General features: G+C 38.8%; 2 protein-coding genes and 1 pseudogene across 2 annotated transcripts; all 3 read left to right on the top strand.

Moving 5' to 3' along the window:
- The first annotated feature begins 5,141 nt into the window (after positions 1–5,141).
- On the top strand, positions 5,142–6,153 carry LOC127654183 (histone H1.10-like). The gene has a single exon (XM_052141243.1). It carries the CDS (start codon positions 5,218–5,220, stop codon positions 5,836–5,838), a length of 621 nt encoding a protein of 206 aa, XP_051997203.1. The 5' UTR covers positions 5,142–5,217; the 3' UTR covers positions 5,839–6,153.
- A 1,488-nt stretch (positions 6,154–7,641) lies between these two features.
- Positions 7,642–13,602, top strand: LOC127653694 (actin-related protein 2/3 complex subunit 4-like). Its single transcript, XM_052140484.1, has 6 exons — positions 7,642–7,742; positions 8,660–8,778; positions 10,547–10,658; positions 12,740–12,835; positions 13,070–13,240; positions 13,325–13,602. Exons 1-6 carry the CDS (start codon positions 7,671–7,673, stop codon positions 13,328–13,330), a joined length of 576 nt encoding a protein of 191 aa, XP_051996444.1. The 5' UTR covers positions 7,642–7,670; the 3' UTR covers positions 13,331–13,602.
- Positions 13,603–23,904: 10,302 nt separating this feature from the next.
- Positions 23,905–25,190, top strand: LOC127653698 (myosin heavy chain, fast skeletal muscle-like; annotated as a pseudogene).
- The last annotated feature ends 2,199 nt before the right edge of the window (positions 25,191–27,389 follow it).

Raw genomic sequence — 27,389 nt, 5'->3', positions numbered from 1 at the left:
TACAGTATGTACGTACACATACAAGCAAGCAATCACCGCCTGGAATCCTTTCTGGGGTTATACTTTCTAGAAGTCTCAAGTCTCATTTATTTATATAGCCCCTTCAACTACAACATAGACCAAAGGGCTGTACATCCAAAAACAAGAAAAAACATACATACAATATGCAATGACAAAGTCAAGAATTAAAACAAACAGAATACAAATACGTTTTCACACGAATTTTAAAAACATCAACTGACGGTGCAGTTCTAATATCAGGGGGAAGAGCATTCCACAGTCTAGGGCCAGCGACTGAAAAAGCTCGATCTCCTTTAGTTTTAAGTCGAGTTCTTAGAACAAAAAGCAGTAGACAATTAAAAGACCTTTGAGATCTACTAGAGTTCATTAGCACCAAATCCTTGATATATTCCGGGGCCAATTCGTGAACAGCTTTATAAACATATAACAAAATCTTATACTGTATCTGATATTTCACAGGGAGCCAATGAAGCCTTTTCAAAACAGGAGTAATATGCTCCCTCTTCTTAATACCAGCAATCAGCCTCGCTGCAGCGTTTTGAACCAACTGCAATCTTGAGATAAGAGATTGACTAATTCCTACATATAAAGCATTGCAGTAGTCCAAACGTGTGGAGATAAATGCGTGAATCACTGTCTCCAAATCAGGAACAGACAAAAAAGATTTCATTTTAGCAATAGTCCTTAACTGATAAAAACAATTTTTTACCACATTTTAGAACTTACACATGTTGGTGCGGCTATCCTTATGAGGACTCTCCATAGACATAATGATTTTTATTCTGTACGAACTATAGATTCTATCCCCTTACTCTAACTCTACCCCTAAACCTAAACCTGAAAAAAGACTTTCTGCATTTTTACATTTTCAATTAAACATCACTCTGTATGTTTTTTAAGCAATTTAAATTATGGGGACACTACAAATGTCCTCATAAACCACGTATATAGCATAATACCCTTGTAATTACCAGTTTGTAACCTAAAAAAAAAGTCCTTGTAAACCACTTAAACCTGCCCACATACTACACACACACACACACACACACACACACACACTAATTAATATGCACACAGGCAGTGAAGGATAAAAAATCTTTTAAATAGGTTGACCTCTGCTACATTTTGACCTTTAAACTTTAGTCTCCAGGAGGAAAGTGCTAGACCTGTTTTATTGAAGGATGTTTGCTCTTTGTATGCACGTGTGCATGTAATAGGAAGTGGTATGCTATAAATACAAGTGAACTGGTAAGTTAAGGAGCTACATGCATGTTACAGTCGAGGTGTGATTCGAGATCGATTTGTGTCGAAATGAACAGATGTCCACAAACCACTAAACAGTATTTCTCACCAGGAGGTAATTCACTGGGTTGCAGCAAGATAAAACCCTTTTTGCAACAATGATTAGATGAGTACGGGCTGTGTACGTTTCTGACAAGCTAAACACACTGCGTGTTCTCAAACATACACAAGTCATTACAAGAAGATAGGCTTGAGTTGCCATCTAGTGCTACATTTGTGCAATGACACCAACAGTCAGTTGTTTTGGATGAAATCATATGTGAGGGGAAACATAAATATGAATGAAAACATATATACACAGATCTTGAACTTCACTTTGTTTTATTCTGCCTTTTTGATAGCGCAGTCTATTACTGCTACTTTGAGTTTCAATTAAACACATTTAGAGAATCAAGTGAACGCTTTTCTTGTTGAATCAAGTGAATGTTTCTTCAAGACACAGAGGTGGATTTGTATAATAAACTTCCAGAAGCCAATAGGCTGGGCAGAAATTACACATGTTGATTCAGATTTTAAAGCAGCCTCTAAAGCATTTCTGGAGGTACTCCATTTACATTTCTCAATTTCTCTAAAGAACCTGTTCTGCTGTTTACCTCTGTGAACTTACAAAGTCTTCGATATTTATTGTGCAGTCAAGCAACACAGCAGGGCTGTGTTAAGGATTTTGTCTTTCTAGCCCTGCCATGTCTCTGGCCCCACAACAAAAAGCAAAAATAATACTAATAATTCTAAATAGTATTTTAAGCAATGTTTCCTTTACATTCATGTACCGTGAATAAAGATAATATATATATATTTTTTTTTATTATAAATGAATAAAATAGAATGATTTATATTTTTTATTAAATGTAAAGTTTTCTTAACAATGAATCAGTGATTCATTTTAAAATTTTCATTCTTATTGATGAATCCAAGACAGGGACTAAAAAAGAAATGTTTTTCATTTCGGTTGTTCTGAGCAAAACCATTTTTTTTTCTCGTTCCGGTTCAGAAGTTTTGCAGCCTTCTTTTCGAAACGTTACTGGTTAGAAAAATATAAAAGAAATGTTAATAATGTTCTTTAAAAAAATATACAAAAATGACAGTACTCAGCTAAGGTGTGGGTGAAACACCAATTGCAGTGTTACCAGATCTCGCAAGAGAAACAAGCAACATGGTCTGATATATATATATATATATATATATATATATATATATATATATATATATATATATATATATATATATATGGTGAATTTATTGCCATAAAAATATTAACAAGCATTTAATTACCTTAATTACCAGTTAAGTATAATTGTATTTACAGATCTGCTACTGAGTCAAAACCCGGCAGCATCAAATCTGTATTAATGCATCATATCTAACAATAATTCACTGAAGACTTGAACACAACTGAGAAAAGTACTTTTTACCTCTAATAATCTTTTCTTTGTATTTGGATTAGCCGTGCATGTACATGTAGTTATTAGTTGTTCAAAAGGTCTTCAATCACAGAATGCTTCATCCACAACTGGCAATTAGGCAAAGAAATGTGTGATGCAGCAGTTTCCTTCAGGATCAAAGCACATGTTTCATATATCAGGCAACATGAAGTGGTATAAAACCCTTTGGCCTTTGGTTTTATGAAAAAATTATTGGAAACAAATTAATAACCGGTTACCAGCATTTAAAAATATTTTTTTTTCACTCCAGAGCCATTGAAAATCACTTTGTTCTGGGTTTCTGTCACATTCTGCTAAAAAAAAAAAAAAATCCTTGAATTGTTTTTAGTCTGTGATCTAAGACTAACAAACTATTATAACCATTTTAATAACAAGTCAGTTAGATAATGTTACAAAATGAGCAGAAATTGCTAAGAAATCCATATGTTTAAGTTGCAAGTCATAAAAACCCATAAAAAAATAAATGAATGTAACTTTTAGTGAAAATGCAGCACTGGCCAAGGGTAATTGAGTTTCATCAACTGGCCTTAAAATCTCTCACACTGGTCCAGTGGGCCATCTTTTTTGTTGAGCCCTGCAGGTGGATCTGAAATTAGAGAACAGTGATCTCTCATAATAACTGAATAACTTACACAGTGTACATTGTTAAAAAAAAAAAAAAAAAGGTGTATATTTATCTTTTTCTGAGTGACTATTTGCACCTGTAAAATAGCACCTGCCACACAGCACGTGTTTGCATACAAATAGTCTTGTAGAAACAGTGAAAATAAAGGCAAAATGCATCCCCAAGTGTCGCTTCAATGGCATAATTTGCAAAGACACAAAATTTGAGAGCGTGCTTTTCGAACCAGGTTCGATCCCCAGTTTTTCCTGTTTTCTGTCACCACTCTGAATATTTCCTTTAATACTACTTATAATAATAAATAAAAATTTATAGAAAGGTTGATTTCCTCGCAGTGATTTGGTCACAGTGAAGGTTGAGTAGTTGAGAGAGGTTTGATTCGGGTCAAATTAACCTACTACAATAATATGGTATTAATATAGTATCCATACATTAATTTTTTGGTTACTTTGATTTTACTCCAAAGTACCATGGTTAAACTATACTGTAGAAAAATCATGGTTCATTTTTGTATGGGAAGGTTAGGGTTAGATTTAGGGGTAGGGGTGGGTGTAGGCACTGTATGGTGTCTGTGGTACTCTAAATAAATAAACACGCTGTAGTGATACACCTATACTGTATGTTAGTACTTAATTATGGGTACAAATAGAACCAGAATTTGCAAAGGGGGGCAGATAGTATCTAACACTATTGCACTTAGCGTATACATGCTTTTGATTGCTATTTATACTTAGTGCAAATAGCCCGTGCCTTAATGTTTTAAAATCCCCAGGGATTTCCTTTTATATTAACCAAACCTGGATCTGGTATGACAGGTTTTAAATAGGCCTACTCTTTGGCGACCCCTGAAGTAATGAAACTGCTCATGGCACTTTAGGGGCGGATTTAGGGGCTTATCCCAACAAATTTGAAAATGCCCCTGAACTATACACAGCCTGAGATTCATTTTTAAACCAAACACATATGTAAAATATGATCATATTAGTAAGTACTTCAAATTAGTACTCTCGACACCATAATAGTTTTAGAGAAGTAAAAGGAGGATGCACAGAAGGATTCTCTTGCCAGGAATGCACCACTTTGGGCATTTTAAAACTCTAAATATGTGTCGACTTCACAGTAGGCCTAGCATAAAACAAAAACACCCCAACATTTTCAAGTATTTATTTAAAGTCGTAACATAAATAGGACTTTATCTTATAAGAAGTTAGACTTAAGTCTTTCATAAATGGCAGAGACTACCGTTCCAGGAAGACTAAATGAAATACAAAGATAAAAGTTTGCAATACAGCCACGCGAGGGCGTTTAATGTGTTAGTTGAGTGAAATTAAACTTCTCCTATCTCGATTACATTTGGTAAACTCGATACAAGTAATATAATTGTTGCTTCTTGAGTTTCTTAATTATTGTCTTACGCCTAATACACGCACTGTCAGTATAGACATAAAAAGTTTTTTGCTCGCAAAGTTGGTGCCCCTATCCGCAATCGTAAAATATTCTGTGGGTGAGATCTTTGCTTTGCTTGCTCTTGATATAGTGTCGCGTTTATGTAACGTCTCTCGCACACTGCTAGAAAGAGCCTCGTCTGTTCTTTCCAAATAAATAATCCGAATGAGTAATATGCGTTGAAACAACAAGATATAAGCTCCCAAATTCGTGTTAGAAAACACAACTCCACAAGCGCCTCTGTCGACGGTATTGTTGTTGTTCTCAATCACGTCCGCGTATCTCCTTTAACTGCGAAACATGAAACTCGGGGATAATACGTGCATCACTGAGCCGCTGCTCACATTCTCAGTAAAAACACACATATACGAATCAACTTTGATCATGTCTGAACAAATCGAAGAGTCAGCGCCTGACAAAGCTCCTGCTCCAAATAGAACCAAAACCAAGAATGCACCGGCGAATAAGGCAAAACCAGCCGTAAATACCTCTCCAGCTAAAAAGAAGAAAAAGAAGAGCAAGGGACCCGGCAAGTACAGCCAGCTCGTCATTGATGCGATCCGAACCTTGAGTGAGAAAAGAGGCTCGTCCCTTTTCAAGATATTCAATGAAGCGAAGAAAGTGAGCTGGTTTGATAAGCAGAATGGTCGCATGTATCTGCGCTATTCTATCCGCGCGCTCCTGCTGAACGACACGCTCGTGCAGGTGAAGGGACTGGGAGCCAATGGCTCATTCAAGCTTAATAAAAGTAAATTTGAGAAAAAGGCAAAGAAACGTGCAGCCAAGGCAACCAAAACAGAGAAGTCTGCAAAACCGGCGTCCAAAAAAGCTGTGCCAAAGAAAGTGAGTGCAAAGAAGAGCGCCAAAAGGAGCTCGGTTAAAAAGAAGACTTCCACAACCACGAAGAAACCGAGCATGAAGACGACAACTAAACCGAACAAAGCAGCTGCAAAAAAGCCAAAAGTCGTGGCGAAGAAAGCGACGAAGGCAAAGCAACCCAAATAGACTTTCTGATTAAATCTACCGAATATATTCGTTAGTTTTAATCCGTTTTTTTTTTTTTTTTTTTTACAATAGTAGGCCTAGCCTACTGCGATATATGGGGAAGCGTTTTAAATGTTTGAATAAATTCGGATATTATTCCTTAAAATAACTTCTGATTACCTAGGACTATTTACTTTTTTTTTTTTTTTTTTTTGAAGGTCTTCTAGAAACAGCTTCCCGGAGTCGCAGATGCACTTTATTTTCTGCGCTGCAGGACGTCATGATTTTCAGAACTGCAAGACTTTTGATTTTGTATTAAAAAAAAAATAAAAAATTTGGGGAGTATTGCTACTGGCTTTGAATTTGTCTGTTTGATAACATTTTTGGGGACGCTTTGTAAATACAATTTAGCATTAGAATATTGTATACGTCTGTTAGACTACTTCATCCCTACACTGTATCCCTGAAGCTGTCTGCAAATCTGTATGTAAAATAAAATAATATTTTTTTTTAACCCTTGTGCATTGTTCAAATTCACTACCCTTTCGTTATGTTCGTGGCTGAAAACAGCCACTACTTTAAACTGCTATAAAAATTTATCAGATAAATATTTTTTCCCAATTTGTTTTGCATAAATCTATTAATCAACCACAGTCCTGTTCAAAACTACTAAATGTTTAAAAAAAAAAAAAAAAAAAATCTGGATTTTAACTCTTTAATTGCCAAATTCATAAATGATGTCACTGATTTGGGGGGACACAAAATGACGTATTTTCAATATAAAATGTGATTGTGGACTGGATTTTTTTTTTACCTTTTATCACAGTCTTGGACATGGCAAAGATTAGAAACAACATTGGTTTCGATACATTGTTAGTTTTTGTGCAGCATCAGATTTTAACTTTTTCTCCCTTATTTACTGTTCGTGGCTGTTTTTGCCCCATTGACTTCCATTATAACCACATTTTTTGACTGCAAAGCCATGACACCATATAGTCATGCATTTTTGATTGTTTGTGGTTTTCCCTGTTGGGAAGAGGTAAAATTTGTAATTTTTACTGTTGATAACCACGTGGCACCATTAACCCTTTAGATAGGCCTGTGCAAAAAAAAGCTTAGTTTCTGGCTTTTACATGGAGTTATATGGAGTATAATAGCATAATAAAGTGTGTGTGTGGGTGTGTGTGTGTGTGTGTGTGTGTGTGTGGGTGTGTGTTGGTGTGTGTATGATGCATATGGTGTGTCAATATGCATGAATAATGTGAACTGCCAAAAACAAAAGAAGAAAAATGTTAAAGTGGAGATTGATAGTAAAAATTACTTTTTATTATATTAATCTGTTTCTCACCCACACTTATCACTTCAAATTACACAGATTTAACCCCTGGATTCATATGGATTATTTTTATGCTGCCTTTAAGCGCATCTGGAGCTGCAACATTTTTGTACCCATTCACTTGCATTGTAATGACATACAAAGCTGAAATATTCTTCTGAAAATCTTCGTTTGTGTTCAGATGAAGCAAGAAAATCATTAGCCAAATTCAGAATGGCATAGGCCTATACTACTCTTACTAGTTCTGCCATAGACAGATACTGTATGTTAGACGTAGTAAGTCTTGTATGGGTAGTATGCCGTTCCGAATTCAGCCACACATCTGGGATGGTATGAGGGTAAATGATGAGAGAATTTAAATTTTTGTGTGAACTATCTCTTTAACTTGTATTGAACCCACTGAGTCCTTCCAGTTAATGAAGCACTTGCAGGTGTGTCAAATGAGCTCTATTTTAATTTCTTATCAACTATCATAGTGTACACGTCCCCCTTTTTACTGAACAAGTGGTATCTCCCGATGACTACTCGCGGAAGTCGCCCGGTGTTTGTAACACTTCCCGTCTTCTGCACCATCGGGTACTCAGAAATGGTAGGACTGTCTTTCAACATAACATATATAGTAAGACAATATGCACCATTAGTGTTACGTGAATGAAATCACCGTTGTCATACAATTGTTTGGGCCCTGATTTTTTTCTGCACTGATTTGAAGTTGTAAAACCCCACCCATATTTCCCTTTCGCCTTAGCATTTGGTGTTTACTGACATTGCCAGCGATTTTTTTTATGTGACATTCTTTTGTGAGCAAAGTCAAATGTACCCCCTTTCGTATAAACCGATGGCGAGAAATTAACTGATAGGCAGCCCATAATTGTCAAGTACAACAAAGTAATATGTTTATGCTTTAGCCTATATTGCACTCACCAGTGAAACATTAGTATGGTCTCCTGTGCTTTTTACCTCTTTTGTAACACTACTGACTGTACAGATAGTTGCTCAACCTGCTTAATGTGTATTGCAAAATTTGCTGTCTAACACTATTAACATTCCTTAGAAGTATTGTATATTTGAGCAGACAACTGTCCGTTTTATTTCTATTTTCGTATTTTATGTGGTTATGTAGTTATTTTGGAAGTCATCATAACTATAAGTTAATTAAAGTCAGTGTTTTAATAATACATGCAGAGGTTTTCAAGGGTTTGCACTTCCTCCATGGCACAGGAAGTGACAAGGGACCAACGTCAACTGCAAAAATTCTACGAAACCGCATTCTACAAAGACATGTATGGTATTTGCAGCAGTTTGAGTGAACAACATAATAGTGTTCACAGCATTTTTTTCCTTTGGAGGGCTACAGTATCCCAAGAATTACCCTGCAGGTTCAGATGTGTGTATGAATGAAAAAACAGAATTGTGAACCATTTACTATCTTTGTGCTAACTGTGAGGTTGCAGAGGAGATTCATTATACCAAGAACTGCTTTAGTTTGTTTATTTGTTTCGGCAGACGGCGACTCTGCGTCCGTACCTGAATGCAGTGCGTGCTACACTGCAGGCAGCTGTCTGTCTGGAGAACTTCTCCTCACAGGTGGTCGAACGACACAACAAACCTGAGGTTGAAGTCCGGTAAGTGTATGTGAGATTCATGTTGCCTTTTTGACAGTTGAGGTATGTTTGCAGTATGAGCGCTTTGGCATTAGCTGTGATTGAAATAGCATACTAGCATAAAACATACTGACAGGTACATGCACATTTTTGGTATGTGCATGGTACCTAAATGACCTACTGTACTTGCCACTGGCTCTAAACCTTAAACACTTTTTTTTTTTTACATGAATGAAAGCAAAGCTTTCAAGATTGTTCAACTGACAAAACATTAAAAAATACTTTTTTCCAAAAGTTTCAAGAGGACAACAAACTTTCCAGGAGACAAAAATGTTATGTGACCTAGTCAAACCCATTGAACAGACTTCACTTTCATCCCACATTGGGTCTTTTTTTTTGTGTCAAATTAAATATGTTGTCTGTCATGACATTGTCCATATAGCCAAACTTAGTAGCTTGGCCCACAGTGCAATGTTGTCAATGAGCATCCAAACTCTCATTTCAGCTTTGAAAGAAATAGGCTTAGTAGATATGCAGGAATGTCTGGTAATGTTTTATTCATGAACATCTAGGCTTCATTATATATTATAGTTTGCCACACATCTGAAGGACATAATTGCTTATTTTTTTAAATTACACACCATTGTTATGGGAATTGTCTCACTATATGTGCGATTTGGAACATTTGTCATGGTTAATATTAAGGACGGACCGATCCGATACTTGGATCGTTATCGGCTCTGATACTGAAGCTTTTAGACGGATCAGGTAATGGTCTGACGAGTCCGATACTGTGTGTTGGTCATATTCGTTACTTTCAAGCTCAAAAATGACATAAATTGAACCATAAAAACACAAAGTTCATATGATGTATTTTATTCAAAGCCCCTTGAAGACGTGCAATCGCTCTATGAATCACAAAAGGCTGTGTTTTACAAGTAAGTATATAGTATGTGCAGCGCCAGCATGTTAGTGAATGGCGCTGCTCTGTTTACACACACACTCGCAGCTATTTTTATCCTTCACAGCGGTGTGCACTATTTGCGTGCTATTCAAGAACAACATCTCAGATATAGATGCTCAATAGTTTGGTTCACTTATAATACAGACATTTACAGGACTTACAACTAAATTGAACAAAAAAAGAGATCTAAATCCTTTAAAGTCCAGAAGCAAGTTGAAAAATATTTGGGGAAAAAAGGCAAAAATAAAACACTGGTTTCTTTTCTACTGAACACTTGTACTGGAATTACTGTTAATTTTGCTGCTACATTGTTTTGTATACTAGTTAATAATAAAGTATTTCTTAATAAATCATATATTTACATTGAAGTAATGTGGTTTGTGCTTCTTTACAAAGAGTACTCTCAATTAGTTCCACACAGTAATGTAAAGATATTCTAAACTGATTATGCAAAAAAACAACGCTGGTTTCAGATCGGTATAGGCCGATACTGAGCTTATCGGAAGAGAAAAAGTGGTATCGGTGCAACCCTATTTAATATGTTTTAAAAACAAAGACACATGGTGGGTCAGTTACTTAATCTTGTGATGTGCATTGAACTGAAACCTAATGTCTATGGGAATTAGGCAGGCTTGTAGGTCATATGGCAGCGATTCAAACTGTCAAGCTGAAACCTTTATAGTTGTATACTGCATTAGTATTCCTATATAACAACTAGCATCTAGATAATTTATATTGCCGTCAGTATGATACTGTGTTGTTTTGAACACAGCGTGTCTCCTTTGTGTCTTATTCTTACACAAGTATCTGTGTCTTTCTCTCCAGGAGCAGCAAGGAGTTGTTACTTCAGCCTGTTGTGATCAGTAGGAATGATAAAGAGAAGGTTCTAATAGAAGGTTCCATCAACTCTGTGCGAGTCAGCATTGCTGTGAAACAGGTAAACACATTTGAACAGGCTATTGTATCCAAAACTCACTCTTGTTAACGTTTCTTAGGTTTTACAGGTCTTTTATATTTTATATTGAGAATATTTCACAAACTAATTATTAAAAAAAGAGAACTATTGTAATGGCGATGAGGTAAAAATACATACTGAGGTATGAAAATGCATAGTTTCACTCTGACTCACTTATATATACACACAAGTACAGTTGAAGTCAGAAGTTTACATACTCCTTAGCCAAATACATTTAAACACCGTTTTTAACAATTCCTGACATTTAATCGTAGAAAACACTCCCTGTCTTAGGTCAGTTTGGATCATCACTTTACTTTAAGAATGCGAAATGTCAGAATAATAGTAGAGAGAATGATTTATTTGAGCTTTTATATTTTTCATCACATTCCCAGTGGGTCAGAAGATTACATACAGTTTGTTAGTATTTGGTAGTATTGCCTTTTAAATTGTTTAACTTGGATCAACATTTTGGGGAGCCTTCCACAAGCTTCTCACAATAAGTTGCTGGAATTTTGGCCCATTCCTCCAGACAGAACTGGTGTAACTGAGACAGGTTTGTAGGCCTCCTTGCTCGCACATGCTTTCTCAGTTCTGTCCACAAATTATCTATCGGATTGAGGTCAGGGCTTTGTGATGACTTCTCCAAAACCTTGACTTTGTTGTCCTTAAGCCATTTTGCCGCAACTTTTGGAGGTATACTTGTGGTCATTGTCCATTTTGAGTGACCAAGCTTTAACATCCTGTCTGATGTCTTGAGATGTTGCTTCAATATATCCACATCATTTTCCTTCCTCATGATGCCATCTATTTTGTGAAGTGCACCAGTCCCTCCTGCAGCAAAGCACCCCCATAACATGATGCTGCCACCCCCATGCTTCATTTTCTTCGGCTTACAAGCCTCACCCTTTTTCCTCCAAACATAACGTTGGTCATTATGGCCAAACATTTACATTTGTTTCATCAGACCAGAGGACAGTTCTACATAAATTATGATCTTTGTTCCCATGTGCACTTGCAAACTGTATTCTGGCGTTTTTTATTGCGTTTTTTGAGCAGTGGCTTCTTCCTTGCCGAGCAGCCTTTCAGGTTATGTCGATATAGGACTTGTTTTACTGTGGATATAGATACTTGTCTACCTGTTTCCTCCAGCATCTTCACAAGGTCCTTTGCTGTTGTCTTGGGTCTCCTTTGATCTCCTTCCTGGCTGTGTGGGCCCATGGTGTTTATACTTGTGTACTATTGATGAAGCAGACTTGTGGAGGTACACAATTTTTTTTCTGAGGTCTTTGCTGATTTCTCCCATGATTTTCCCATGATGTCAAGCAAAGAGGCACTGAGTTTGAAGGTAGACCTTAAAATACATCCACAGGTACACTTCCAATTGATGCCAATTAGCCTATCAGAAGCTAATTGCTTAAAGGCTTGGCGTTATTTTCTGGAATTGACCAAGCTGCTTAAAGGCACAGTTAAATTAGTGTATGTAAACTTGTGACCCACTGGAATTGTGATATAGTCAATTAAAAGTGAAACGGTCTGTCTGTAAACAATTGTTGGAAAAATTACTTGTGTTATGCACAAAGTAGATTGTGGCAGGGCGGAGGGCGGGGCCGGGTCGTGATCCTGCACACCCAGTCCCGTATTAGGCTAATTATGCCTCTGTGAGGGTTAAATGCTGACTGCCGGGGATCGTGCGGGAAAGAGATCGTTAGCGGACATGTCCGTCATATGTGTTTGTGTCTTAATTTAATGAGAAACTTAAAACAATCATTTATATTATCAAGCCGGTTCTCGCCTCCTCCTTTCCATTGATCCCTTTACACAGATGTCCTAAACGACTTGTCAAAACTATAGTTTGCTAATATGAAATTTGTGGAGTGGTTAAAAAATGTGTTTTATGACTTCAACCAAAGTGTATGTAAACTTCTGACTTCAACTGTATGCGAGTCATGCACTATTCTAACAGAACACGCTAAGAATCCAATAAAGAACTTGTGTGTCATTTCTGTTTGAAATTGTTTTAAACTGTGATTGGATGATGCACCTCAATTGGTCCTTTAAAGGCTGATGAGATTGAAAAGATCCTGTGCCATAAGTTCATGCGCTTCATGATGATGAGAGCTGAGAACTTCTTCATTCTGAGGAGAAAACCTGTGGAGGTAAGAGAGAGCATATATATATTTCTTTGATGCAAAGCTTTGTGCTTGCAGTGCATTTTTCTTATTTACTTGGTTCATTTTTGCCTTTTTGTATTGTCCTTTTGCCAAAACTAGTTTAAAATATAGTTATAATAATAAAAGAATATGTAATGTAATGTCCACATTAATATTATATTATATTTTAGCAGTGAATAACTTTTTTTTTTCTTTCTCTTCTATCCTCTCTTTCCTCAGGGATATGACATCAGTTTCCTCATTACTAACTTCCACACAGAACAGATGTACAAGCATAAGTTAGTGGACTTTGTCATCCATTTTATGGAGGAGATCGATAAGGAAATCAGCGAAATGAAACTGTCAGTCAATGCAAGGGCCCGCATAGTTGCAGAGGAGTTCCTCAAAAATGTAAGTCTCTCCTGATTTTATTTAATGAGAATCTTGCTGTCTTACCAACATCATCTAATGCTGTATTCTTTTGGTGCTGAACAGTTTTAGGAAATGAACAGCACCCTCTGCTGGCTGCAATACTCTTGTTACCTTGGTCACCAGAAAAGTGGATGGAGAGTTTTGGGGCCAGTAAGGAGTTGAAGTGTAAATGATGATGAACCTGGAACTCCACCAAAAGGGACATCAGTTGGATCCAGAGGGTGGGCCCTATATCACAGGAATTGATTCTGAGTATTGCAGTATTATAACTCAAGAGCAGAGTAATGGAGCAAAGTCCAGAGTAAAGTCAGGCATGGTACTTCTTTTGCTGTTTTGCGCCCCCCACCAATATAAAAAAAAAGACTCACCTCAATCCAGTTGGCGGAGGACAAGTTTCCTCCGCGTCTGACACTGTCATGTGGCTTGAGTGCATTACCGCGGATATATAGCGTCCACGCATAACTCACCTCGCACCCCACCGAGAGCGAACCACATTATAGTGAGGAGGTTACCCCATGTGACTTCCCTCCCTAGCAACCAGGCCAATTTTGTTGCTTAGGAGACCTGTCTGGAGACACTCGGCACACCCTGGTTCGAACTCGTGACTCCAGGGGTGGTAGTCAGCGTCTTTATTCGCTGAGCTACCCGGGCCCCTTAAGAATTTGTTAATGCCCTTTTGCAAACAACCCAATTTTCTGTTTGAAGTATTTTGTTCGTCTGTACTCTAATGTACGTTGCAATATTCTAAATATGCCTCAGCTTTCCCTTGTGCTCATGAATATTTCTAAGTTTGTAAATATTAAAAATATTAAAATTTTTACCTATGCCTTTCTAACAAACTTTAAAATCTGGGTGGGTCTATAGAGAGAAAAAAAAGCAAAACAATCAATGCTCATGAGCACAAAGGAAAAATATTGTACCAATAATTTAAACGGTTGGTTTTTCTTTTTTGTGTTTTTTATATATATATATATATATATATATATATATATATATATATATATATATGTATACTGTGTTCAATGACCATTTTCATGTTGAGTTTTGATATAAATAAACCCTCACGTTGGTGCACACAGATCTTACAAACCATATCAGTGATGGCTAAATAAATCCTTTTATTGCTTGTATTTTTTGTGTACTGTGGAAATAACAGCTCTTGGTTCACACACACACACACAATATGCCAGTAATTTAGTTACCATTGCATGGAACCATTTGGAAAGTTTTGAGGTAAGAGAGAGTTCTATTTTTTTATGTTTGGCCTACGTTATTCAAATGTTGATCCTACAAGTTAGTGAGGTTAACTGCTGTAAGGCCATATATATAATCCATCCTTGATTAGTTCAGAGAGATGCCTTTTGTGATTACAACAAAAAAAAATTCACATGTCAACAATAGCTACTATGTGTTATGGCATTAACACATAGTAGCTATTGTTGACATGTGAAATTTTTTTGTTGTAATCACAAAAGGCATCTCTCCTGAACTAATCAAGGATGGAATTCAAGCTGTAAGAAATAGATTGAGCAAGCATTACATGGAAAATTGACTAATCATTAAAGGCAAAGGAGTAACTAAACAGTCTGATCAACTGAAATATTAGAAAATTAAGGGTTCTGCCTCGTCACATACAATATGTTAGAAAAATTAGCAAGGGTATATCTATAGATGTAGAGGTTAAGAGCAGAGTTGATTATTTTTAAAATATTCTAAATTATATGCTTAAGTTTTCTTATTTTAGTTAAAGGGCATCTTTGCACAACTTCACATTGTTATAATAAAATTCATACACTGGTGGCCAAAAGTTTGGAATAATGTGCAGATTTTGCTCTTCTGGAAACAATGTTGTACATTTATTCACCAAAGTGGCATTCAACTGATCACAATGTGTATAGTCAGGTTATTAATAATGTGAGAAATTACTACTACAGTTTGATTTTTTTTTTTAAAACTACTACAAAGAGTTCATCAAAAAATCCTTCACGTGCAGCAATGACAGCTTTGCAGATCCTTGGCATTCTAGCTGTCAGTTTGTCCAGATTCTCCAGATAAATTTCACCCCACACTTCCTGAAGCTCTTGCTATAGATGTGACTGGCTTGTTGGGCACTTCTCACGCACCCTAAAATCTAGCTGATGCCACAAAAGCTCAATGGGGTTAAGATCCATAACACTCTCTTCTAATTATCTGTGTCCAATGTCTGTGTTTCTTTCCCACTCTAAACGTTTCATTTTGTTTTTCTATTTCAAAAGTGGCTTTTTCTTTGCAATTCTTCCCATAAGGCTTGCACCACTGAGTCTCCTCTTTACTGTTGTACATGAAACTGTTGTTGAGTGGGTAAAATTCAATTCAGCTGTCTGCTGAGGACATGTGATGCATCTATTTCTAAAACTAGTGACTCTTATGTACTTATCCTCTTGTTTTGTTGTACATCTGTCCTTCCACATCTCTTTCTGTCCTTGTTAGAGCCAGTTGTCTGTAGACTGTAGTGTACAACTTTGTATGAAATCTTCAGTTTTTAGGCAATTTCAAGCATTGTATAGCCTTCTTTCCACATAACAATGATTGGTTGATGAGTTTCTAGAGAAAGCACTTTCTTTTTTTACATTTTTGACCTAATATTGACCTTAAGACATGCCAGTCTATTGCATACTGTGGCAACAAAAAAAACACAAAGTCAATGTTATGCTTATTTTTAGCTAACCAAATAGATTTCAACTGTGTTTGATATAATGGCAAGTGATTTTCTAGTACCAAATTAGGAATTTAGCATGATAAATCAATGATAAGGTGTTGGAGTGATGGTTGCTGGAAATGGGACCTGTCTAGATTTGATCAAAAATGACATTTATTTTCAAATAGCGATGGTGCCATTTTTTACATCAATAATTTCCTTACTATACTTTGTGATCAGTTAAATGCAATTTTGGTGAATTAAAATAGGCCTACCAATTTCCTTCTGAAACAGCAAAATCTGTGCATTATTCCAAACTTTTGGCCACCAGTGTAAAGTTGTAGTAATAAACATATGGTTGAATATTTTATATATACAGTGCATCCGGAAAGGATTCACAACGCTTCACTTTTTCCAAAATGTTTTTATGTTATAGTATTATTCCAAATAAATAAAGATATTTTTAATTTGCATAATTGATATGCCAAACTGTTGTGTGCATTTTTGGTAATGTACTGTAGGGATTCTTGGGAAATCGTACAAAGTCAGCCAGTGTCATAGCATGTAATTATATATATATATATATATATAATTAAAATGATTCAGTCTGAACGGTGTCAGCCCTTAGTTTGTGGTTACTGCGGCATTCTTCCTGCAGCCTGAGCCAGTTTCTCCCTTATCGTGATACAATCATCTCTCCTCGCATTATGTGAGTAAAGAGCTGCCAAGTGCCGACACAGTCAGAAACACAACATATTTCATGAGAGCGGATCGGACCAGAGAGAATATAGCGCGTGACAGCAAAGAATTGAGCTGAGAGAGCATGAAGCAACAGTGACACAAATTATTGCATGCATCTGGGATCTCTATCATGAAAGTTTTTAGCTAAATCAGGCAAACTATGTGTGGTGTGTTTTGTTAGAGAAACACAGGTGAAAGAGAAAGCTGATAGTGTGATAAATATACCAACAGTAAATTATTTAGTAAGAGGAATGATAATGAACCTTTTTAACCTTTTTTAAACATTTTAACTCATAAACCTAGTTATTAAACAATGCATGTATATAACTTTAAAATAAAATATCCATCCATTTCTGTTTCTTCAGAATAACAGTCTTATCAACACCAAAAAGAAGCTTGAAGAAGATCTTGTTCAGATTCAAGTCGAGATGGAGGACATAGTCCAGGAAGCACGAAATGCTGAGAAGGCCAAAAAAGCAATTACTGATATAAGTTAAAAACTGAATTCATGCTAATCGACTGCGTTCTAATTGCAATATTATTTGCAGGCTAAGTTGCACATATTTTTATTTTGTTGAAGCTGCAGTCATAATATTATTGTAACGTGAGGGTTCTGTATGTGGTGGTGGATCACTCCTTATGATAATAAACAACAGAATGGAGACGGAGGACTTTCCGAAGTAGTACTTTACTGAACGGCATTCACTAAAGTACAGGGGTTTCAGTACAGCGACGCACAAGGGGCGTGGCCATGACATAAAACAAATTTCAGGTCAGCGCACATGCGCATTATAGTGCCTTCTTTCCGCGGGCGTTTCATATTTTCATCGCGGGCTTCAGATTGTTTACATTGATACTATTGGTACATTAATATTTACATATTTTAGCGTGTGATTTTGGATTAATCTACTTTGCCAAACTGACATATTAAATTTCAACATCAGTTTCTATTAGCGGCAAAAAAGGAAAATAATTCAACCGTTAGCGATGTGGGTTATCATCATCATTCACTTTTAGTGCGCATGATCGGTGACCTATGCAAATTTTGAATTAGGAGAACGCCTACACTACCACGTCACATTTTTACGCTGTACTGAAACCCCTGGAAATAAGTGACTGCCTTTACTGAACACCGATCACAACTACAACACTTCCTTGTTCAGACCTCCCACGTGACTGAACTAACCAATCAGAAGCGAGAACTTAGACTGAGGTAAACATGAGAGAATCAGAGAGGCAGATTCAGCAGAATATCCTGACCGTGTTAAATATGTAAACACGTAAATAATTAACTGACCAAACATTGCAAAATACATTCCTAGTAAATCACTCAAATATAAATTATATTAAATTCTGAGCATTACAACTTCCAAATATGAAATATGAACTTCTAAATCTTACATTTCCTCCCCCTCCCACAAAAGAAACGTCCCCGTTTCCCATCAACTAACCACGTAAATTTAAACAACAACAAGAAAGCAACAGTGTCACTCCAGGACATAGTCCTTAAGGAATCTGGGAGGTCGAACTGGACGTTTCCCAGGGCGTAGCAAAGAACCAAGAGCTTGAGGAGTAGAAGAGGGGACAGTCTCAAACTGGTGTACTGAGACTGAGTCAGGGGAGAGCGGGATTGGGGCTGTGTTCGGGGTTGTGGATGGCCAGTAGGAGGGACTAATGAGGGAGTACTGCGGTGGCCAGATACAGTGTAGCTCTTTGTGGCTGCCAACTTTGAAGGCGTAAAGGGCAAAGCACCTGACAATGCAGTCAAACAAGGAAGTTGAGACTGCAAAGAGTCACATGGAGGTGTCTCATGTCCACGATCTGGCACAGGAGCATGGTAGGGTCTGAGACGGTTGTAGTGGACAATCTGGGACTTATCAGACTGATCCAGGAAGTAGTGAATCCTGTATGTCACTCCAGGAGAATCCACATCAGATCCAAGGCACTCTAATATTTCAAAGGGGCCTTTCCAGTGAGGAGCGAGTTTTTGTTTTGCTTTAGTGGGGTCATTTAACCAGACAAGGTCTCCAGGAACATAGGGAGTGTGCTTAACACTCTTGTCATACTGTCGTTTCTGCTGATTGTGGGCCCAATCTCTGTTCCATGCAGCAGAACTGAAAGCAGACTGAAGTTTCTGTGTCAATTGTGCAACATAGTCAGCAGGAGAACCCGTAATCGACGAAGATGGTGTGTTGTTAGGTAACAGCATGTTGGCCGGCATCCTGGCTTCATCACCATGCGTGAGAAAGAATGGTGTGAAACCTGCTGTAGAGTGTGGGTTAGTATTGTAAGCCAAAGCAACTTGGTTGAGGCAATCATCCCATTCACCAGGCTGCTGAAGAAGTGTCTTGGCTAACTGATCAATAAGTGTCCTGTTGAACCTCTCAATCATGCCATCACACTGAGGATGATATGGGCTGGTTCGTGTTTTCTGCATGCCCAGCAGGTCACACAGATGTTTTACCAGGTCAGACTCAAACTGACGTCCCTGATCAGTGTGAAGCATTTCCGAATGCCATGTTCACAGATGAAGTTTTCAAACAGACATTTCGCGAACTGTTATGGAACGCTGGTCTGGAATAGCATAGAGGTTAACATACTTGGAGAAATAATCTTGGACAACAAGCACATACCTGTTGCCACGACTCGTGATGGGGAGCTCAAGTATGTCAGCTGCAACCTTTTGGAATGGCTCAGTAGCAACAATTGTTTTCATTGGAGCTCTCTGATGAGGTGTGGGACTCCGTCTGGCATCACATGGAGTACATTGCTTGCACCACAACTTGATGTCACGTGACATAAAGGGCCAGTAGCACAGTTGTTGAGCACGTTTCAGGACCTTATCAGCAGATAGATGACCAGTTACAGGATTTCCATGCAGCATCTGCAGAACAGTGTCTTTCAAAGCATGAGGGACAATTAGTTGATGGAGCATTGATGTTGTGGATGGTTTGAAAACTTTACGGCAGAGTACACCATTATGAAAGATAAGTCTGTGGAACTCGTGCCAAAGTGCCTTCTCAGCAAGTGTGCCTTTTTTCATGCACCAGTATGGTGGTTTCTGTCCTTTAACTGTCCAGCTAATGACCTCTCACAGTAAGGAGTCCCGCTGTTGTTCCTTTTTGAAATCCTCTTCAGGGAACTGAAGCACAAATGTGGAGGAGACAGACTGTGAAACACACTGTGAGGATGCTGGAGGAGGCTGTGGTCCAGTCAGGTTACAGCAAACTGTCTTTGTATCCGTACTGCAGAGGCTGTGATGTACACAACTGACCGGACTAGACAGACTCACAGGACTCAGACTAGAATGTCTCTTGTCAGAGTGTAAATTACCAAGCGCACTGGAGCAAGTGCTCTGCTCTGTTGATCTGATGTCAGCAGGGCGACGTGACATTGCATCTGCATTGAGGTGACTGTGGCCATCCTTGTGAATTACAGTCCATTCAAAAGGATCAATTTCAAGAGCCCAGCGTGCACGACGACCAGTTCTGTCATTGCCAATGGGTATTTTTCTGAGACCCAAGAGAGGTTTGTGGTCAGTGACAATAACAAAGGGTTGTTTGTAGAGGTAATGGCGGAAATGTCGCACGGCCCAGACAATGGCCCAGAGTTCTCTGTCATATGTTGACCATTTTCTTTCTGCTTTTGTGAGGACATGACTCTCATAAGCAACCACTTTTTCTTGATTCCCTTGTCTCTGAGCAAGCACAGCACCAATAGCAGAGCCTGAAGCATCTGTGTAGAGGGAGAATGGCACAGTAAAATCAGGGAATGCAACCACTGGAGGGTTTGTGAGTGCATGTTTCAGATAAGTGAATGCATCCTGACTTTGAGAAGTCCATTGGAAAGGTGCATTCTTCTCTGTGAGGGCATGCAGGGGAACACTATGATGCGCAAAGCTTCGGATGAACTTACGGTATTATGAACAAAGTCCCAGGAATGCTCTTACTTCTGTAGCTGACCGTGGAATAGGTCAGTCTTGAACACTTTTCACATTTCGCGGGTCTGGCTGAATGCCGTCTTTGGATACAACATGGCCCAGAAACTGTACCTGATCTCTGGCAAAACAGCATTTTGAGGGATTCAGCTTCAGGCCACTTGACTGGAATCTGGAGAGAATTTCTTCCAGGTGCTGGAGATGTTCACTGAAAGAACGGCTGTAGATGAGGACATCATCCAAATACACAAGGCAGGTTTCCCATGGGAGGCCACGAAGTACCATTTCCATCAAGCGCTGGCATGTGGCTGGAGCGTTGGTGAGACCCATTGGCATAACTTTAAAGTGATAAAGGCCACTACCTGTTGTGAATGCTGTTTTTTCACGGTCTACCTCCTGCAGCTCAGCTTGCCAATAGCCATGTTGCAGGTCCATTGTGGAGAACCAGGCAGAGCCCGACAAAGCATCCAGTGCGTCGTCGACTCTCGGAAGAGGGTGGGAATCTTTGATTGTCACTGCATTTAGTTTTCTGTAGTCCAGGCAGAAACGCCATGTGCCATTTTTCTTGCGCACCAACACAACTGGCGCAGCCCAGGGACTGTAGCTTTCTTCAATGACATCTGCTTTTAACAAGTTTTCAACTTGAGTCTGTATTTCAGCTCTCTGGTCTGGTGTCACTCTATAGGCTCTCTGTTTAATTGGTGTGGCCTCACCGGTGCGGATTTGATGCTTGATGATGCTCGTGCGACCTCTGTCCTCTGAGTGTTTACTGAATATTGCTGAGTATTTCTGAAGCAGTGGTTTCAGAGCCTGAGCTTGGGAAAGTGACAGGTCGCTGTCATTTATCTGGACAGCTGGAGATAAATCATGAATGGGGGAGGTTGCACACTCTGTCCCTCCACCTGATATGATGTCAACAGATGAAGCCGAATGAAACTCACCCAGGTGTTGCCCTGAATGCAGCTCAACGTCATCTCTGGAGGGATTTAAGATTCGAACAACAGTTGTGCCATTTTGAACCTCACTGAGAGAATGTGCCACAATGATGTCACACGATGGGTTGGGCATAAGAACACCATAGTAGTCAGTTGGCATGGGAGAAGCAGGTGTAGCGGCTGACACACAGGCTGTGATAAGGGTTTCACTCATAGCTGGAATCTTAGTGGGCGCTAGCACAGACACATTACAGCAGGCAGCCACTTCATGTCCTTTGGGCAGGAGAGGAATTTTCATGTCCCAAAGTTGCAGCATTTTGTTGTTGATGTCAAGGAGGGCATGGTTTTTCCGCAGAAAATCGAAACCAAGAATGACTGGCTGGCAAGCACCTCTGAGAATTTCGAAATCCTGTTGCCATACCTGATGTCCAAGTCTGATTCCAATCGTTAACTTGCCTAAAATGTCCAGGCACTGTCCATTGACTGAGCGAGCTGGCAGAGAGGAGGAAGTCATGGGACGTTTTCTCAATGCTGGGTGAGCGTTATGAAAATCTTCGCTCACAATGGAGACAGTAGAACCAGAGTCAATTAAAGTGCAAACTTCAGTGCCCTCAACAATAGCCAAGATTGTAGAAGAGACCGAATCACCAGGGTTTGAGTCATTCTTGTCAGGCATTAACTTGGGGGAATCATTCTGGGGCTGCGAGACAGTAGCTGATGTTTGCCCCTCAACAGCAGCTAATGGAAGTTTCCCTGACGGTTGGAGCCAGAGTGTGGGTATCTTTCAGGAGACTGGAAACGAACACTGCCTCTAGCATGTGGACTTGCATCTCTGTTTCCCTGTGAAGCAGGACTAGGGCTGCGTCTGTATCTGTTTGTGTCATCCTTGTCATGGCGACCATATCTGGAGTACTGATAGGACTGGCATGAGGGAGAGCGATGCCGGTCACGTCTGTCATTGTCATGCCACTGACGGTCTCTCTGAGGAACAGGGGAAGAAGGACAATGTTCATAGCAGGACCCTGAATCTTGACCATGATGCTGCTCAGGTAAGTAATTGTCTCTACGGTGTTGTCTGTTATGGTAGGGTTGTGGAGAGACACCGCGTGCACTGTATCGAGCAAACCTTTGAAGTTTGGAGTCTACGCGCTGAGCCAGGTAACTGTGTTTCTCTCGTAACAGGTGTACTTCACTTTGTAAGCTGTTGACAGTAAGAGTCAGCTGTTCAACTGCATGCAGAAGCTTGTCATCAGTAGGTTTTGGACGAACCATAGCTACCTGCTCTGAAGATTGAGTGTGTAGAGACCCTACAGTTGTCAGTTGGAGCGCTGCACGTGCTCTCTCACAGTGGCTGGCGATACGCAGGGCATCCTCAAGATCTTCCGCACCCAGCTCATGGACTTTTGACTGAAGATTTGGGTCCAAGCCAGCAACAAAGCGGCAAAATTTTTCACCCTCTAGTGCATTGTGGTCATAGTTGGGAAAGGCTTCTAGTACAAGACGAGTGATGTCAGCACTGTACACATCCAAACTTTCACCTGGTCGACGAGGTCGAGCATTCACATGTGTCTGGAAGAATGGCAGGGAGTATATTGGTCCAAAAACATCCCTGAGTTTCTCCTTACTGAATCATAGTCCCTCTGTGTTGAAGAAGGAAGGCTGTCCCAATACAGAAATGCAACATCTGCTAGGCGAGTAGGGAGGACGGCGGCCATCACCGTAGGCAGATCCGTATCAGTTGAACTCATAGCCTGCACTGCCACTTCAAAACGTCGAGACCAACTTGTGAATGATTCAGTCCCATCTCCTTTAAAAGCAGGTGGAAGATCAATTTTTAGGGCACCGGAGACAGCGTGTGTGGCTAGAGAAGCAGCACCTGTCAATGTAACATTAGCAGCTCGCCGTCGTTGTGAGGAAGGAGACTGCAGCACAGCCTCACTTTCATCAGCCGACATGGTGACAAAATATTCAGTCCAAAAATCACAAAAAGCATGTAAAGTAGAGAAAAAAAAAATACTGCAAAAGTCCATTAATATCTCCAACTAGTGTTCAGGTAATCCACTGCTCTCAAAGAGTGTAAAATCCAGATGGCACAAAAAAAAAGTGAACGCATCCACAGTTCGTAGGAGTAAAACTCACCAAATGCGCCAAAACCACCAAAATAATCCCACCGCTGCCACCAAATGTAACGTGAGGGTTCTGTATGTGGTGGTGGATCACTCCTTATGATAATAAACAACAGAATGGAGACGGAGGACTTTCCGAAGTAGTACTTTACTGAACACCGATCACAACTACAACACTTCCTTGTTCAGACCTCCCACGTGACTGAACTAACCAATCAGAAGCGAGAACTTAGACTGAGGTAAACATGAGAGAATCAGAGAGGCAGATTCAGCAGAATATCCTGACCGTGTTAAATATGTAAACACGTAAATAATTAACTGACCAAACACTGCAAATACATTCCTAGTAAATTACTCAAATATAAATTATATTAAATTCTGAGCATTACAACTTCCTAATATGAAATAAGAACTTCTAAATCTTACATTATTAAAAAAAAATAAAAATGAATCAAAATGATTCCAGGCTGCTAGGATGGCAGAGGAGCTCAAGAAAGAACAGGACGCAAGTTCTTGAGAGGATGAAGAAAATCCTGCAGCACTGTCTGGATGAGGCTGAGCGTCTGGCCATGAAAGGGGAAAGAATCAGCTCCAGAAACTAGAGCCCAGGGTATGTGTCTTTAAATATGTGCCATGCTACACACCACATCAGTCTGAATTAATTTACTTCAACTCAACTACTATAAGATCAGGCATAATGTCAGTTATTATTTCCTGTGTTTCCGGTTCGTGAAGTTGAAGCAGAACAGAGATGTGGTGCTGATGCTGTGAAAGGTGTTTGCAAATACGAAAGAAGAGTCAAGGAACTCACATATCAGGTTATTAATCTAACACATACTGTATACATAGGGATAGAAAATGATCAAATCGAGAGACTTTCTAATATTTTGTTAAGATAAGATGAATATTGTCAGACTACAAGACCTTGTGGACAAACTTCAGGTGAAAGTCAAGGCCTACAAAAGACAGAGTAAAGAGTATGTGAGTGATTTTAGAGTTTAAGTTTCATAGCCTGTGGTATACAGATTCTTGCTTCCAACTTTGACAGAAGAAATATAATTTACTGTACATATACATTAACATTATGCATTAGAAATGCTCCAATCATGTCAGTCTAAATTGGTTATGGTATGCCATTTTATTTGAATATTTTTATGAACCTTTACCAGGCGATATTCCATTGACAGGAGGAACATGCCAACACTCACCTGTCCAGGTATTGGAAGGTGCAGCATGAGCTAGAGGAGGCACAGGAGACAGCTGACATCGCCGAGTCCCAGGTCAACAAGCTGAGAACTAAAAGCCGTGAATTTGGAAAGGTAATATATCATACACATACAGCTAGTAAATAAAGTGATGTGAATACAGTCACATTATTTGCACATAAGCATTGTATACAAAGTCCACAAAATGCAAGTGCCTACTTATTTAACTACATTAGCCTATGTGCTTGATTATTTAATGCTTCATTTAAATTTGTATTTGTTTACAGGCTAAAGAGGCTGAAGAATGAACAATGAGAGAGTGGACAGAAATGCCCAATAGATTTGTCAAGTAACTAATAAAAAGCAAGCAAACGACCTGGTGTATGTTTGTGTTTTGTGAATCTGTTCTATTACAGCTTGCTGCAAAGTGTGTGCATTCATTTCAGTCATAAAATAAAAGTAGACATTCAAATGTCAGTATTTTTATTTTGCTAATATGTAAATATTTTTTGACATTTCCCCCAAAATAAGGATTTTTTTTTTTTTCAGCACAAACAACAAAAGTTCTAAATAAACTGTTCCAACAAATGCCCACATTCAATGATTTTTGTGTTTTATGCCCCTTATCCAGGGTTTTGAGCCCTGTTTGTTAGGATAGTGTGTACTAGCATTGCGACAACTACCACAAATGTTGGTTCCACAGAATTCCAATGAAATGTGCTTGTGATGGGGACCAAAGCAGTCACAATGAGTGATCACACCAGGAAGCAGGAATGGCATTCCGAAGATGTTGTTTACTTCATAAGAGTTGCAAAATGTGCATTATAAAACACACATACTTACCAAGGTCACTTAAACAATCTAAAAGCTAGATTTCCCCCAAACCTGCAGAAAATATGGCACTCATTATTTTCACATGCAAATGAGTTGTGATTTGTTGCAAATGTTTGCAGCTCTTCACCGGTAGTGGAGAACCTGCAGCAAACCTTTGGCATCTATGGACAATTTGCAGCGAGTTTGCTACAAAGCTCATTTTTTGGTACTAAGTGGAGTACTTACACACTCTCAAATATCAACAGAGGCCGGAGTATGTCACATTCACCAAACAATCTGATTCATGAGCTCAATATTCCATTTTGTCTTCCCCCTATTAACATCTGGGTTAAAGGATTGGTTCACCCAAAAATGAAAATTCTCATTATTTACTTATGATATCCCAGATGTGTGACTTTCTTTCATCTGCTGAACTCCAATGACGTTTTTTTTTTAATAATTTCTCAGCTCTTTTGGTCCATAAAATGCAAGTGAATGGGTGCCAAATTTTTGAAGCTCCAAAATCGACATACAGGCAACATAAAAGTACTCCAGATGACAAATTAAAAATCCAATAAATATTGAAAATAAATATTTATTGCATATTTAAGGAAATAAATCCTTTAGACTCACTGAAGTCCCGCAATGGAGTCCGATTCACAGACTCTTCATCACAGTGCTTATTTTGTATATTTAAAAACTCTTTGGAGGAAATCCAGATCAATAAGCAATGGGTTCGGTTAATGGTTTGGAACATATACATCCCAACATTTAAATAGAAAGATGTAGGCCATCACATCGTGTAATCTGTATGTGTTTCAAAGGAAGGCCAAGTGTGACATATTTACAATTTATTTATACAAATTAATCTGATACACAAAATTGTGCAGACCAAAAACAAAATTGTACACATCTACAGTTAGGTTCGTAAGTATTTAGGCAGTGACACAAGTTTCATAATTTTGTCCAAATTGGTTGAATGGTTTGGGAATTACAGCACATTTTAAACACAGACTTGCCTTGTCAGGGGCTCAAAAGTAATTGGACAAACTAATATAAACATATATTATTATTAATACTGGGTTGAAAACCCTTTACAGTGAATGTCTGAAGTCTGGAACCCATGGTCATTACACATTCAGGAAGCCTTAGTGATGCTTTGCCAGGCCTTTACTGGTAAAGTTGCTGCTTGTATGTGGGTCTAACTGCCTTACATTTTGTCTTCAGCATGTTCAATTGTGTTGAGATCAGGAGACTGACTCAGCCATTGAAGAATAGTCCACTTCTTTGCCTTGAAAAGCTTTTGCTTTCACAGCTTGTTTTGTGTCACTATTAATTAGTACTGTGAGGCCATCCTCTCAGTTTGGCAGCTTTTGGCTGAATCTGAGCAGATAAAATAGCCTTAAACACTTCAGAATTCATCCTGCTGCTTCTGTCAGCAGTCATATCATCAACAAACACCTGTGACCCATTTCCAATGGCAGCTAAACATGCCCATTCCATAACAGTGTCTCCACAGGTTTCAAAGGTGATGTGGTATGCTTCAATCATGAATAGTACTTCATTAGTAGCCTAATCTAAAAGCTTAGAGCAAAATTTACTTTGTGTAAAGGGATCAATGGAAAGGAGGAGGCGAGAACTGGCTTGATGACATAAATAATATTTTAATGAGAAACTTAAAACAAGGACACAAA

Source organism: Xyrauchen texanus, chromosome 13 (assembly GCF_025860055.1).
Source record: "Xyrauchen texanus isolate HMW12.3.18 chromosome 13, RBS_HiC_50CHRs, whole genome shotgun sequence".
Lineage (NCBI taxonomy): Eukaryota > Metazoa > Chordata > Actinopteri > Cypriniformes > Catostomidae > Xyrauchen > Xyrauchen texanus.
This window is presented reverse-complemented; position numbering and strand designations above follow the sequence as displayed.